General features: G+C 40.6%; 2 protein-coding genes across 10 annotated transcripts in view; one reads left to right on the forward strand and one right to left on the reverse strand.

The window, feature by feature from the left end:
* The window catches only part of LOC6565937 (amyloid-beta-like protein), a 53,879-nt gene extending 43,131 nt beyond the window's left edge, over positions 1 to 10,748 (reverse strand). For 6 of the 7 annotated variants that reach the window (XM_032738954.1, XM_032738953.1, XM_032738950.1 and 3 more), the window contains exon 1: positions 8,796 to 9,100. In XM_032738954.1, the coding sequence (XP_032594845.1) occupies positions 8,796 to 8,870 (75 nt within the window). In that variant the 5' untranslated portion in view covers positions 8,871 to 9,100. Of the gene's footprint in view, positions 1 to 8,795; positions 9,101 to 10,662 lie in introns of those variants that run through there. The other variant, XM_001992411.2, reaches the window with a different exon arrangement.
* Positions 10,749 to 13,076: 2,328 nt separating this feature from the next.
* LOC6565938 (lysozyme) lies at positions 13,077 to 13,893 on the forward strand. 3 transcript variants are annotated; one of them, XM_032738822.1, is made up of 3 exons: positions 13,077 to 13,235; positions 13,338 to 13,508; positions 13,590 to 13,893. In XM_032738822.1, the coding sequence occupies exons 1-3, from the start codon at positions 13,091 to 13,093 to the stop codon at positions 13,733 to 13,735; spliced, it is 462 nt and encodes a 153-aa protein (XP_032594713.1). In that variant the 5' UTR covers positions 13,077 to 13,090; the 3' UTR covers positions 13,736 to 13,893. The 3 variants fall into 3 exon arrangements, with proteins under 3 accessions (XP_032594713.1, XP_001992448.1, XP_032594714.1); XM_001992412.2 differs by having other exon boundaries at positions 13,359 to 13,508; XM_032738823.1 differs by lacking the exon at positions 13,590 to 13,893 and having other exon boundaries at positions 13,448 to 13,508.
* Positions 13,894 to 15,012: the final 1,119 nt, after the last annotated feature.

Here is a 15,012-nt window from a genome sequence, read left to right on the forward strand (position 1 = left end):
CGTTTTTACAAGCGAACACCCAGAACCACCCCAAACACCTCCCGCCCAGCTACACGCCTCGAAATGCTGATAGCCAAATGGGATTTGGGGAATACGGATGATGACGGGGTGGCTGTTCTCGCCTCCGGGGGGAGGGGCAACAGCTTTAATGTGTCCTGAACTGAAGTTGGATTTGGGATCGGTCTTTGATTTGGTTGCATTGTTTCGTTGCCAGCTTCAGCTTCAGCTGAGATCAAGTAAATCCAGAAATTAAAACCGGCCTTTCGGCAGCAGCCATTTAATCTGAAAACTTGTCTGGCAATTGCTGGTAGAAGCGTTGAATCATGATGCATAAATCATGACTGAAGCCATTTCACAATATTTGGAATTAATATTTTAAGGTTTGCTGTTCACAACAAAAATGCATATATTCGATTGGAGAGCCTAAGAGAGACAGACACATAGAGAGAGATGGAGACAGAGAAAGAGAGAGCGGGACGGAGAAAGGGGGAGCAAATGGGTTTATGAAAAGAAGAGGTAAAAATTATGAAGGAAGCCAAGCAAGCGAAAACTATGCCAATTGAAAAATAAGCCAAACGAGAAAAGCTAAAAACGTGGAAAATGAATGAAAATTGAAATGAGAGTAGCAGTGGCAGTGGCAGTGGCAGTGGGGTAGTCGGAGGGGATGTGGGAGGCTGGATTGAGGCAGCAAGCAACCGTACAAAAATGCAATATTGCGATTTTATAACACAAATTGCTTATAATCACCAAAAACAGCAACAGCAAAAGTAGCAAAAGCTGCAAAAAGCCAAAACGGAAATGCAAGTTGTAATGGCCTGGAAATGGGCGCACAAGGCGTGGCCTGGGGCCAGGCGAATGGCAAGATGGGAGTGAGTCTTGGGGGCTCTTGCCAGTGGCCAGTGGGCAGTGGGCAGTGGGCAGTGGGCAGTGGGCAGTGGGCAATGGGTAGCAGCAGCAGCTGCTGCGTAAACTGGTCCATGGGTCACAATTTTTGCCTGGGAATGGCATAAAAATCATATTTCCGTTTTATTATTTGCTGTTAATGAAAATGCAAATAAAATTGGATTTTCCGTGCCGCACAAAAAGCCAGCTAAATAAAAAGTTTTTTTTTTGCTGTGGCACAGAGAAGAGAGGGGGGGGGGGGGGCGTGCGTGGGCGTCGCTGCTCCCAACGTATTTCCTGGCGCACATTTCAAATAAACATTTTTGGTTATCATACACATTTTATATTTTTATTTCATTTTTTTCTTTCTTTCTTGCTGTTATTAAAGCCAACAAATTTTAAATGCCAGCTACCAAATCTATTTCCTTGTATGTGTGTGTGTATTTGTGTGAATTAATTGGGTCACGTAATTAGCAGCCTGTTTGGATGCTTTTTATGCTGTGTGAATGTAGCCGAAATTTGATTATTTGAATTTAAATTGTGTACTTTATGGTAGACCTGGGCAACTTGTCGGACAACTTGAATGGGAATTGTTGGCTACCCAAAATCCCTTGTCCCAAATCGACTTGAAAACACGCGAATTACATGACTCATTTGAAATCCCATTGGTTTGTGGCACATATTTTATTTTGGCATTTTTTCTTTTTGCTTATATCCAGAGCCTGTACAGAAAACGAGGTCAATACAAACACTCGGCAAAAACTACGATTTGGATGAAACATGCCAAATATTTATATGGCATACAAAGTATATATAAATAAAAGCCATCTTAATTTGTTTGTTATTTATTGGGTTATGTGCAGAAAGCTATTGATAGACTTTTTTCAATATTCAGTATTCAAAATAAGCCGATCAGCTTTATCAGTTTTATTTAAATCAAGCGATAATTTTGCCAACAGATGGTTAACACATCACAAATGTGTCAGTTTAAATCATCAAATTGTAAAATGAATATTAAACTGTTCTTCTCCAATCATAAATTCAATAAAAATATGAATAATTTATGGATGATATGAATGAGGAGAAAGGAAGAAAAAGGGAGACGAGTAAGTTTAAAAAATCAAAAGTTTTGACTATTTTAAATGAGTACACAATATGTGAAAGCTCACCTATCAACTTTAGATTCTTGTAGAGCATATGGACATATATTTATATATATAATATATATATTTATACACATATATATTTGAATTGTGGCATTACATTTGTATGCAAGAGGCTAGTTATTCAGTTATTCATTTATTCATTCATTCGTATGCTGCATCATCACTTATCTATTCGGTAGTTTATCAACGAACCGGACAAAGTGCTTTCTCTTATTCCAGGCAACTCTCAGTGGCATTCTCCCGACACTCGACACTCCACTCCTGGCTAATGACACCATCGATAATGATGCTCCACTCAGTCCGCTTGCTTCTGGCAAGCCAATTCGCGTGGAAACGTCAAGACGCAGAATCATTTTCAACGTATGCATCGGATTGTCTTCGACTTTTTCAGCTTCTGCTCGTGCTCTGGCTGCTGCTGGTGCCATTAAGTCAAGCTGCCCCTCCAGTGCTCTCTTTTATTTGACTGCCAACAACGTGACTCCAGTGAGACCGTTGAAAAGTGGCATGCGACTCAAATGAAATCAGCGGCGAACTCCTACTGAACACAGATATATATATATATATATATATATATATACATATACATTTCACAGTAAGAGGTTAAGAATGCGAACCAGTAACCGAAACAGAACCAGAGACCGACACAGGTTCTGCTCCTCAGACTTGAAATCGGTTTCCGTTCACAGGCCAACCACCCAACGCAACCAGAAAATAAAATAATAATAATAATGCCTGTCAACCACTTGAACAAATAATGCATTCGGCTAGATGCTACGTTGACAGGACTAGCTACAAACCTAAAGGAGACACACGCACACAGAGAGATGGAGAGAGAGTGAGTGAGGAGGGGGAGGGGGAGGGGGTTGTGGGTGCTCAAGAAAGTCAACAAAATGCCAAATTCAAGCACCTGCCACAATTTCAGTTTGGCACGTTGCACGTTGCGGGCTTCGCATTTAACATCTTCTTGCCACGTTCACAAGCTGCCGCCGAGTTAGCTTGCCTTTGCCATATGCCTTTCTTGTATGGCGTATGTATATGATATACATATATATATACATACATATATATATGTACAGATATATATATGTATGTATTATTGTGTAGGATGCTTATGTGTGGATAGACAAACAAACGAACAGACGAATCAGGCGAAGTTTATTCTGCAGCTCGAGCAGCTTCTCCTCCTTTCCCGATGGGGTTAAGGCTATCAATGAGTGTGTCCCATCAACCCAGCGGCCCCCTCCTTCACCCATCCCTGTTTTGGCAGCTACTGTTTGCATGAGCTGAAGCCGCGATGAAATCACATACAGATTGCTGGAGCACCCTTTCTTGTCTGGCCAACAAAATGGCGACGAGGCATAAGACCGAGCGGGATTAAGCGGGACTCACGGGTACCGAGGGCGAACGAGCCCGAACACACTCAGAAAAAATATTCACCACAAAATTAAAATTGTCGTGACAATTGACATGAAATTATATAAAATTTAGGAAAGCCTTTCCTTATTTTTATTTATACTTTTGAGAAATATTTGGTATTTTTATATTAATTTCTGTACAGAAAATGAGACGAATATAAGATGATGATAAAACATATTTTCAAAATTAAATGTAATACTTAAATATTTCCCTCTTGAATTTAAAAACACTTAAGTTTCTGGCAAAGTGAGTTTAAAAATGAGTTGCAATTTAACATTTTTAAAGAGTTATACACACATATAATGCTATAGAATTGGGTATATTGCCGAACAAAATCATAGTATTATGTTCGAAAACACAGTTGTATTGTTTGTGAGCAAGAAATGTGTTTTTAAAATGTAGAAAGCTTTGTTCTCTAAAATCCCATTTCAATTTTAAAAAAAGATAGATCATTTCAGAAACTCTGAGAAGAAAACAGAAATTCATTCCACAAAATATGGCATTTTTTCTGAGTGCAGGCAGCACGTTTCCTGCCTCCCTTCAGTCCACGAGGACAACACTTCAAACGCAAAACTTGTGCCATGTAACAGCTGTGTGTGTGTGTGTATGTATGTGTGGCTAGAATAGCTTTTGGCTTGCTTTTTCGACGCCGATTTGGTTTTTATGTCTCTGCGTTTGCGTTTCGTTAACTTGTCTATTTTTCTTTTATTTCTCTCTTCGCTTCGCTTATATATTTTTTTTACACCTTTTGCCTTGCGCTTCGTTTGCTTCATTTGCTTAATTATGTGAGTCATCGGGATAAGCATCATCATCATCATCATCATCATCATCATCATCATCAACATCAACATCGTCATTCGTCGCGTCATCAGCAGCAGCGGCAAAATCGTCATTATCGTCAGCGCCCTTTGGAACAAGTTGGTCTTACCTGAAGAGCCGTCACCTTGTGGTTGCTTGCCACAGGATAAATGTTGTTGACCCATGTGGTCTGACATTGATTTTGGCAACGGGGCGTCGGCAGTGGTGAATTACACATTACACATACCTTCAACATGCGTTGCCCACATGAATATGTTCCACTTCTTAATACGCTCCACTTGACCCTAAATCGCTACCTGACTTGCTATATGCATACATATGTATACACATATTTATACATGTATCAATAACTATGCCAGGCTCAGGCTTTGTCTGAGAGCGATAGCGATATTAGCCTAAAACACAAGAAGTCGGGTCGGGACGGGGGCAGAGGTAGAGGTGAAGGTGAAGGTGGAGGTAGAGGTGGGGTTTGTCGCGGCTTCATATGCGCCTTTGTCAACGTTGAACTGAGAAAAATGCATAATCATTGAAGCGTAAACGCTTTGTAACTGGATATGGGTATGTATCTATATATATATATATATATATGTATTCTATATATATCTATATATATTTTTAGGGTAAGGGCCAAATTGACTAACACACAAGGATGGCGGCATGCCACGAGGACAGTTGGGGCGCCTGGCCACACTTACAGAGGAAAAAAAACATAACCAAAGCTGCACAAAGCAAGTGACAGCAGGCAAACAAAAAAAAAAAATTAAATAAAATAAAAAAAAAGGGAGAAGAGAAGAGAAGAGAAGATAGCGAAATAAAAAGGGAACCAAATGGCGCAACGAATCTGAAGGAAACCAAACGAAACTAAACGAATCGAAACGAGTCGAGCTGCGTTGAGTTGAGTTGAGGATTCCAAATGCGGCTGAAGGACACAGCAAACAAAGCCAAAGGCAGCGGCAGAAGCAGCAGCAAACGAGAAAGGACAAGAAAGGAAAACGCAAAAGGATTTCTGCTGTGGCACGGGAAATTGAAAGGAAGTGGGGTCACTGCACAGTCCATTTGTGTGCTTCTCTCTGACTGCCTCTCTGTCTGCCTCTCTGTCTGTCTGTGTGTGTCTGTGTGTGTGTGGGCTGTGACACCACAACTAATGAATGTGCACGAACAACAACAACAATAACAACAGCAAGCACGATCTGGATGCGAATGTGGACGGGGACGAGGACGAGGACGAGAACGAGGATGAGAACAATCGTCATTGAGGCAGCAACAGCGACAAAAGCTGACCAAGTTGTTTGGCATTGCCAAGCCTGACAAATGCCAAAGGACAAAGGATGCGTGGGTGTGTGTGCAAGGACGAGGAGGAGAAGGCAGCGGTCGATTTCCGATGCCATTGCATACATCGTATAAGTTGGGGCAGGATCAATGTTGTAGGGGGCAGGGGTCAGTGCATTTGCACTTCGAGCGACTAAATGCGTGCAACCAGCTATGATGAGCGACAGAGAGTGACTGAGTAAGAGAGAGGGAGATAACAATAACCTAGCTACATCAAACAGAATCCGCACACAACTCATTCACTTCGAGTGCATCAATGGAATGCATTTGATTTGTGTGCCACTCGTTAAAGGTTGCCTCTGGCAATCTTGGTGCAAGTTGCCACTTAATTTAATCTATACTGATCAGCATAAATAGCCGAGTTGATTCTACCTTGACGTAACATTGATCATGAGCTTGGGTGCAGGGTATCTATTAGTTGACTACTGTACTATATTGGCTGAGACGTAGTGATTAAGTTGTTAAGTCAATTGTAAATTAATGCCGAAAATCGGCTCCAGCTCAGCAGATTGTCGAGTTTTAGTAATGGGCTTAAAGTTGCTGGCCCAGCGCGTTATCAACTCTACTTAACCACGATAGCGGACTTGGTTTAAGTTTACTGTTAAGATGGCTTAAGAGCTAGCTAAAGTTGAGCGACCAGCGAGTTGACAACTTGCTGCCCGCCATTTGCCAGTTGCCAGTTGCCAGTTGCCTGTTTGCAGTTGTTGGCCCGACAGTCAAATGGCCTGCTACGCGCAGTTACCAACCTTTAACCCCCTACCCACTGCCCCACAACACCCGTCCGTTATGCCCCTAAGTGTAAGGGCTTAACTGTGTGACTAGACTTTGTATGGGTTGTGCAAGGAACGGTATCCAGGCTGATATCAGCTAACAATCCAGGCGACGGTTGTGGTTGGGTTGCCGGGTTGTTATGCTGTTGGGTTCTTGCGTGTTGCGTATTGCACATTGCTGCGTAAATGTGAGGCATATGGCGCATGAGTCAGACACGCGTGTGACAACGAAAGCAACAACAACAAAAAAGTTGAAAAACCCTGAATCCAAAGCAGAGCGCAATGCATTTGGTAACACAAAAAAAAATAAAAATAGAAACATACGTAAGCAACCACTGACAGCAGCAACAAAAAGAAAAACATTGAAAAAAGATATAAATAAGAATGCGCTAGTCAAGAGAGCTCGACTAGAAGATAAACCAATACCGACCTCAATTAAATTTGTACAGTGGATCACTAATATATCCAATATCAATTGTAAGACTATATATTAACAATTGTGTCTGTTGTTGCTATGGATAAGTATCGATATTTATCGATATTTCGGAAACGAAACGCGAAACGTTATCGATCAAATAAAATAGCTTATATTCAAAATCTGAATTTGGACAAACGAACATGGCTAGATGAACTTGTCTGTCGATAGCGATCACGGGTATATATATACACAAATATTATATATATATATATATATATATATATATATATATATATAGCTGACTGTTACATACAGACTTTCGCACAACTTCATGTTACACTTTTATCCATTTTTAATGGGTTCATCGTATACAAAAAGAAACTTAAATAAAAACCATGACGAGCGATGCGTTGGCTCTGATAACGTGCACGGCAATGTTGACGGCTTGCTGACGCTGTAAGGCCTACAGTAAGTAAGGTTTAGGGTTGAGGGTACGGATAAGGGTGGAGATGGAGATGGATGTGTATGTGGAGGTGGAAGTGGAAGTGGAACAGGAACTGCCACTGCCATTGCAAGTGGTTGCTGGCTATGACTGTGACTGTGACTGTGACAGCCATAGGCCTGTGCCCTGGGTCACTCATAAATTGCTGGCAGCAACGACGACTCACATGAATAGCGGTATTAAAGTATCTGGCAACACACACACACACACTCATACAACGGAGTACCAATGAAAGGAAGGATAAAAACAAAAACAAATTGCAGTCTGCATACAAAGCAACGAGCTAGGAAAAATAGGAAAACAAAGCTGTACAAAAAGCACCTGAACGTGTAGTTCCAGCCGGAAGAATCGAAAGCAAGGAGCTGGCCAACTTATAAATCAGCTTAGTGTAACACACACACAGAACCCCCCCTTCACTCGCCCTGCTCCCCTGCCCCAAGCACACCCCGCCGCTAACAATCACCAAGCCGCCCGTTATAAAACCCTTGAGTGTGTGTATATGAATTTGATAAGGTTTTTGTTTTTGTTTTTCTCTTGCCTTAAATTGCTAGCTGGCAACAACAATATATATACACATATTTATATATATACAATGTGTGTGTGTGTGTGTGGCTATCCAATCTAAACTGCTCGAGCTGAGTAAATTGCTTTGAGTTACTTAAGTGCAGTAAAATTGCTAAGGCAAATACAGACAAGAGCAGGGACCCCTAAGTAAGGACTACGGCAAATTGTACATATAAAGAGTAAATAGTCTTTCAGTGTTTGCATATTGAATACTATTTGTATTCGTCCTACGCACTTAACAAAATCTAAATTGATGAAAACTGACTGCTTGCCGCTGATCTCACTTTACAATCTAGAAAATATTTGTGAGATATACAAAATATGTAAGGAGTGCTGAAGTAGTGCTGAAGTTGTGCTAGGGCCATGTAAAAAACTTCCATTCGCATTTAATTCAACGGAATATTTATTTCGACAGATCGGAGGGCCTAATAACACTATCATTAGTTAATGGTTTGTCCAGCTCTTTTCATGACCTGTGGTGGAGGGTGGTGCGGGGCGGGGGGTGTCTATGTGGGAGGGAGGGTGGATGTATTCACAACACCTGCTGGCCACTGGGTGCTACTTTCATATGCAAATTGCTTGGGTGCGTGTTGTGTAAGTGTTGCCAGCTCAACTAACGATTCGGCGAGGGGTCGTTGGGCTACCAAAACAAAAACTCAAAAAAGACGAAAAGAAATAAAGAAAATGGAAAAAACTGTTCAATTAAGCCAATATTTGCGCACACTCGCATCACACACATTGTGTGTGTGTGTAAGTGTGTGTGTAAGTGTGTGTGTGTGTGTGTGCTTGTAAAGACAAGCGACGAGAGCTGAGTCTCTTTTGCGCTGGCACATTTTTGCGGCCCGCTTTGAGCAGCTAAAATGGTGTGTGTGTGTGTTTGTGTGTGGTTGTGTGTGTGTGGTTGGATTTTTTGGTATTGTATGACTCACCTGGACAGTGCCAAAAAGGACGACGGCGGCCCAAAGGCTCTGCAGCAACAAATAACGACGCAGCGAGACGCACATTTTGAGAACTTTTTGGCTTTCGTTTGCCTTTTTAGCTCTCGTTTAGTTTCGAACGGTTCTTAATTTGTTGTTTGTTGTTTGGTGTTTATCTTTTTCTTTATGAGCTTTTGGCTTTTCTTTTTCTTTTTGTTGTTGTTGTTGTTGTTGTGACTCGTTTACACTTGAACTGTGTCTATGTTTCGGTTTGTTTGTTTAAGCACTTTGCTTTTGCCTCTTGGCTGCAACTGCAACTGCAACAACAGCAATAATAAAAGCTAATTACTTCAAAAGGAATATAAATATAAAATTACAGCCAACGAGCTGAATTGCTGGCGTGCTTTTGTTGTTTTTGTTGATTTTGTTGCTTTCGCTGCTGCTGCTGCCCCAAAGGTTGATTCCTTGTGCTGCCCCCAAAAACTATATAACTAATGTATGTGTGTGTTTGTGTGTGTGTGTGTGTGTGTGTGTGTGCGTCGTAGTATTTCATTGTAGAACGTAGTAGAAGCTGCTTATGAGCAGGCGAGAAAATAAGAGTGTGAGCGGGAGAGAATGAGAGAGAGATAGGTAGAGCGAGCGGCAGCTGAAGCAAGCGCGAGCGAGATAGCTTTGGGCAGTTGAAGGTACAACACAGCACACACACACACACACACACGAGCACAGAGATAGAGAGAGAGAGAGAGCGCGAGAGCAAACATACGCCAGAGCGTATGCTACGGTTATTCCAAGACTCTCGGACTCTCCCACTACTCCCTGGTAGCAGGCACTCGCTACTCGCTGTTTGTTGTCTGTATTCACTCGCTACTATTGGCTCGGTCTAAATATATAAATCGGTGTTTGCTTGGCTGTGTACGTGTGTGTGTGTGTGTGCCCTGCTTAAAACCCGTTACATTTATTAGTCCAATCAACTCAAGTAAAGCGACTTGCGACTGCGACTGTAACTGTAGCTGCTGCTGTAGCAGTAGCTGCTGCTGTAACTGTAATTGTAACTGTAACTGTAGCTGTAACTGTAATTGTAACTGTATCTGTAACTGTATCTGTGTGTATTTGTATTTGTATTTACATAAATACACAAGTGTCAGAGTCATCGGAATTCGGCTTCACTCGGCTGAGCAGCGAATCGACGACAAGCGATTTTCATTCGAAAGGCTTCTGGGCAGACACGATGTGTTCGTGGAATCCTAAAGAAAACAGCTGAAGTCAGTTCAGTTCAGTTCAGCTCCGTTTAGTTCAGTTACAGTGTCCACACCCACACCCCCTCACACACACACACAAGCACGCACACACAGACTCGCTCTCTAACATTCTTGTTTCATTTGGAACAACTGCGCACGCACAATCACGCACACACACATACAAATCACATACATACGCACAGACTACATTCTCTCTCCTCGCCTTATTGCATTGCGCAAAAGACACCAACACACCAACACACACACACACACACACACACACACTAGAAATAAAGATGATGTACTTTAATTGAGGCAGCACAAAAATTGGAATTTCGTTTGTATTTTCACAACAAAAGGGAATTTGTTAAGTTTTTTTATTCTGTTTTGTGGATATATTTCCACTTGGTTTTCTTTCACTGTTTTTCTGTGTTTTTCTTTCATTGATTTTGGCACGCACTCGAAAAAAAAACATAACCAAATACAACAACAATTTTAATGCCGACACAAGAACTGGAAAAAAAAAGTTTTGCAATTTCTTCACGCTCTCTCAATCGCTCGCTCTCTGTCCATCTCTCTCACTCTCTCACACTCTCTGTCTGTCTCTCTCGGTGTCTATGTGTGGAAAGCAGGTTGACAACCTTGTGCTGTTCAGTCACACCTATGGTTCAAATGCGCCAGGAAACTTGAAGAGTACCTTGCGCTGCGAACGCTCACAAACGACTGCAAGTGGCGTTGACGGCACGAGTGACTCGTTGTCTCGAGCGGACTTGGTTCACGGAGTCGGACTCGAGCACGGCTCCGGACTCGGACTCGGTGCTCTGCAGTCGAAATCTGAACTCAAGCTTAACTGCGACTGCGCGTGCCCCAGGATCGATATTAAGCGCGAAACGGTGGTTGCAACTTGCAACTGGGGGTTGGTATTTACACTCATGCATGTCCTACTGTGTGTGTGTGTGTGTGTGAGAGTGAGCATGAGTGGGTATGCTTAAAAAGCTTCGCTTTGCCAGCGACAGCAGCTGCTAAACTGAGCTTTCAGGGCTGAGGACTGAAAGCTCGACTTTTCATGGAACTTGAGGTTAAAGCCGCAGATTCAGTTCATTTTTAGAGATTGCTGTTCATCTAATGATACGAAATGTTCGAATAAACAAGAAAGTCCTATTTGCTAGGCTAGTTGCTGTCTAATTATTATTAAGTTAAATAGTATGGACTTTTTAAAGTCGACTCAAATTTTACAATGATATTTATTTTCAGCATCTAAAAAAAAAAAAAAAAAATGGTTTTTAAAATAGATTTTAATAATATTTATTATTGGGAAAAGTCTCTAAAAGTTTGTTCAAAGATGTCATTCATTCATTTTCTAAAATGATAAAGGGATCTCTATCGAAATGAAATAAGTTATTTCAACCACAAGAAAAAATATTTTATTTTTTGCAAAGACGGCATTATTAAATTCAAATTCCTTTTTCATCAGTGTAGTTGCTTTGGTTTCAGAAACTTTTTATAGTTCTATGTTTTTCGACAGATATCCATATATATATATATAATTGAAAGAGTTATTTTGTCGTGTTTCACTAACGTCGATAGCGTTTATAGCAATTTGTCGTCAATAGCTTACTACAGTAAATAAATATTTTTTAATAAGAATTGCAGCCCTACTAATCGATAAACCATTTCGAACTCAGATTCGAGTATGTCGTTGAATATTAAGAATATAGAGGTGAATTTTGGTACAGAGAATACAACACGAAAATGATTTAAAATACATAATGCAAAGATCAACCTTCAATTATGATTATACATAGCATGCAAGCGGAAAAGTCTACTTTTAAAACACTATCCCACATTATATATTTTAGCAAAGTGGATTACATAATAAATATAAGATGCTTAACATAATTGTTAGGCGCAACAAATATTGCGTGTGTGTTGAGCAAAGAAAAGCTCTACACTATAATCTTATGAAAGCACAAAAGCTTATTTGTGTACATGTGAAAGTTCAAGCCACTGCTGTACAATATGCATTTGACTTGGCCAGCAAAACACCTTCGATGAATTATTGTCTTTCTCAAAATAATGTTTTTCTCTTTTCTTCTGACTTCATTTTATGTAATATATAACTTGAACTCATTAATGGCAATAATTGTTTAAAAAATATGCAAGACCGAGTATCTAGCAGTCGAAAACTGACCACATTTTCTTTACGTTACATTGCTTATTTAAAATACATGTGCTTTGCTAAGTTTTTAGTAATTTTGCACGGATTCAGGCAACGTGTGTGTTTTTTGAGAAGTTTTCCTGTTTCTGGTGTGTGTCTTCACTTGAGCTTTTTCATGACGATAGTTACTTAGACGTATGTGTGTACTTACTAAGTGTACTTACTAAGTAACTATTGCAAGTCAATAGCCAATGCAAGAACCAAAAGCTAATTTACTGCAGGTCTTTCAATTAATAAGCCAAGCTTTATGAATACATTGAGTTGTGCCTCATCAGTTGATCATAAGCGATAATTATAATGATTTATATATAAATATTCATGTATTAGAATGGGCCTACCTGTAGCGCAAAACGTGCATCACAAAAAATGTGTGTAAACTTGCTTATGCTATTTTTCATATATGTAGATAATTTAAAATGATTCTTCTTCTAATTACAAAAATCAACTTTTCCAACTTTCGTCATGGGAAACGACTATCAAAAACATATCAAGCTTAAAAAACAACAAAAAACACCAATTATAAGCACTTCATTTGACACTCTGTGTACCTGTTACGAATGCGGCAGTAATCAATTATAAAAAAACTCGCTGAAAAGAATCGCAATCGAGATACCCCCGGTTTTGCCCCCTGAACCCTACAGTAATTAGATGTATGCACATACATACCTATGCACAAATACACACACACACACACACATACACACATGTAATTGCCCATTGAGAACAACGCAAATGAAGCTTATCAGCTTTAAGTCATCAATAGCTGTCTGAGCAGCCGCAGCAGATGATGATGCTGAGATTACCGCAGCTGAGATCAATTTCCAGCTCAAGCACCGGCGCACAGTCTCAAAATGAGATCGACATCGATTGCACTGCTCCTGGTGGTGGGCTTGTGGTTCAGTTCTAGCACGGTGCTGGGCAAGCGTTATATGCGCTGTGAGCTTGCCCGCAAGCTGCTCGAACAGCACAGCTTTGAGCGCAGCCTGCTCTCCAATTGTGAGTACACAGAGAGAGAGAGACAGAGAGATAGAGAGAGAGAGAGAGAGAGAGAGAGAGAGAGAGAGAGAGAGAGAGAGATAGGGGGTCTTAAATATATAGTCTTTGTCTCCACCTCACCAGGGATATGCTTGCTGGAGCATGAGAGCGAGTTGGATACCGCGAAGATGACAACGAATCCCAATGGATCTCACAACTATGGATTATTTCAGATCAACACACGCTTTTGCCAGGAGAACAGACGAGGCGGTGTCTGTAACATCAAATGTGCAGGTTTTTACCATCAACTTGGCAACTTTTTTACTCTCAACACTTTCCTTCTTAACTGGCTGTCCAATTCTTGTCCAATTCCAGAGCTGCTCGATGTAAATCTGCGAGAGGCGGCTTCCTGCGCCAAGTACATACAAGCCACCGAAGGCTTTCGTCACTGGAATGGTTGGCAACGCTACTGTCGCAACCCTCAAAACCTACCAAATCTTAAGGTCATATGCGGCATATAGCGAATCTTCCATAATAATATATAAATAGATAGATTTATAAATATGAATATATAAATAAATAATACACACATTGGACACTCACCATAGGGTTTATAGTCATACATCGATCTAAGTTTAAGCACATATATATGCACAGAATAAATATTTTTCAACTTGGATTAACAACTTCAAGTTTCTGGTATACATAATCTGTGGGAATAAGGACAGACGGACAGAATCTCATCGACTGTTGCTATTGATCAAGAATATATAAATCATTATTAACAGGGTATACCTATTAGCTATCATATAAAATATTGATTGAAAATGTAAAATGATCTGACCTGATACCCTTGATATGCTGCCAGAGCTTTTTGGACAACAAATGCCAAACTTTGCGAGCACACCTCGCCTCGCCTCTCATCGCTTGTCGCGCTATCGCTTTGGCTCGCATGCTTTTTGGCTCTCGCATTCTCTTGTTGTGGAGCTCTCTGACGCCGCCAGCTGGCTTATGGGGGCTTTTGGGTCTCAGTCCGCTACAGAGGGATTTCATTAAGTGACGCCAGCTGAAGCGAGGCAAATGTTTGGTTTGTGGAGCGCTGTTCACCCGCTGCGCTCAAGCAGCGTGCAGCGTTTAGTTCAATTCTGATTGTATATTTTTTAATCGATGTGATGAAATTGAAATGGAAATGGAAATGAAGAAAAAAGTAGTGCTCTGTGCATAATTTGCATAATCTATGTAGTAATATACATAAATCATATGTATAAATACTCACAAGTAGTCTCTAATTGAATAGAGGCAAGATCAACTGTGTTTTTGTGCCTGAATCCAGCCCCTGACCCCCTGCTTACCCTGTGATACCTCGATCCCTTGTGACTCCCAGAACCGGTTACCCAAATCATCCAATTCCAATCATCTAAATGCTTAAGTGTATATGTACAATATATAAGTATAACCTGATTTGTGAGCAGCCTTCAGTCAGTTCAGTCACTGAGCAACCGTGTGTCGAAGTCGATGTTCCTACAATTGAGTGTACTCTTAAAAAGTTTTTCAAGTCCCCCAAAAACGTATATATATATGCATACATAGTATGATCAACAAGTTATTCTATATGGCAAATGTGATACTTATGAAGTTGTAAGAAATCTAAGAAATCTGAAAACAAATAGTATATTTCCTGGTGCCTAGTAAATATGAAATATAATACAAACACATAAGAACCCCTTCGGAAAACTACTTTTAAAGAGTGAATTGGGACAAAGCATAAGTGCTAAACATGAACTGTTCAAAAAGACAC

This window comes from Drosophila grimshawi, unplaced genomic scaffold (genome assembly GCF_018153295.1).
Source record: "Drosophila grimshawi isolate 15287-2541.00 unplaced genomic scaffold, ASM1815329v1 contig_848, whole genome shotgun sequence".
NCBI lineage: Eukaryota > Metazoa > Arthropoda > Insecta > Diptera > Drosophilidae > Drosophila > Drosophila grimshawi.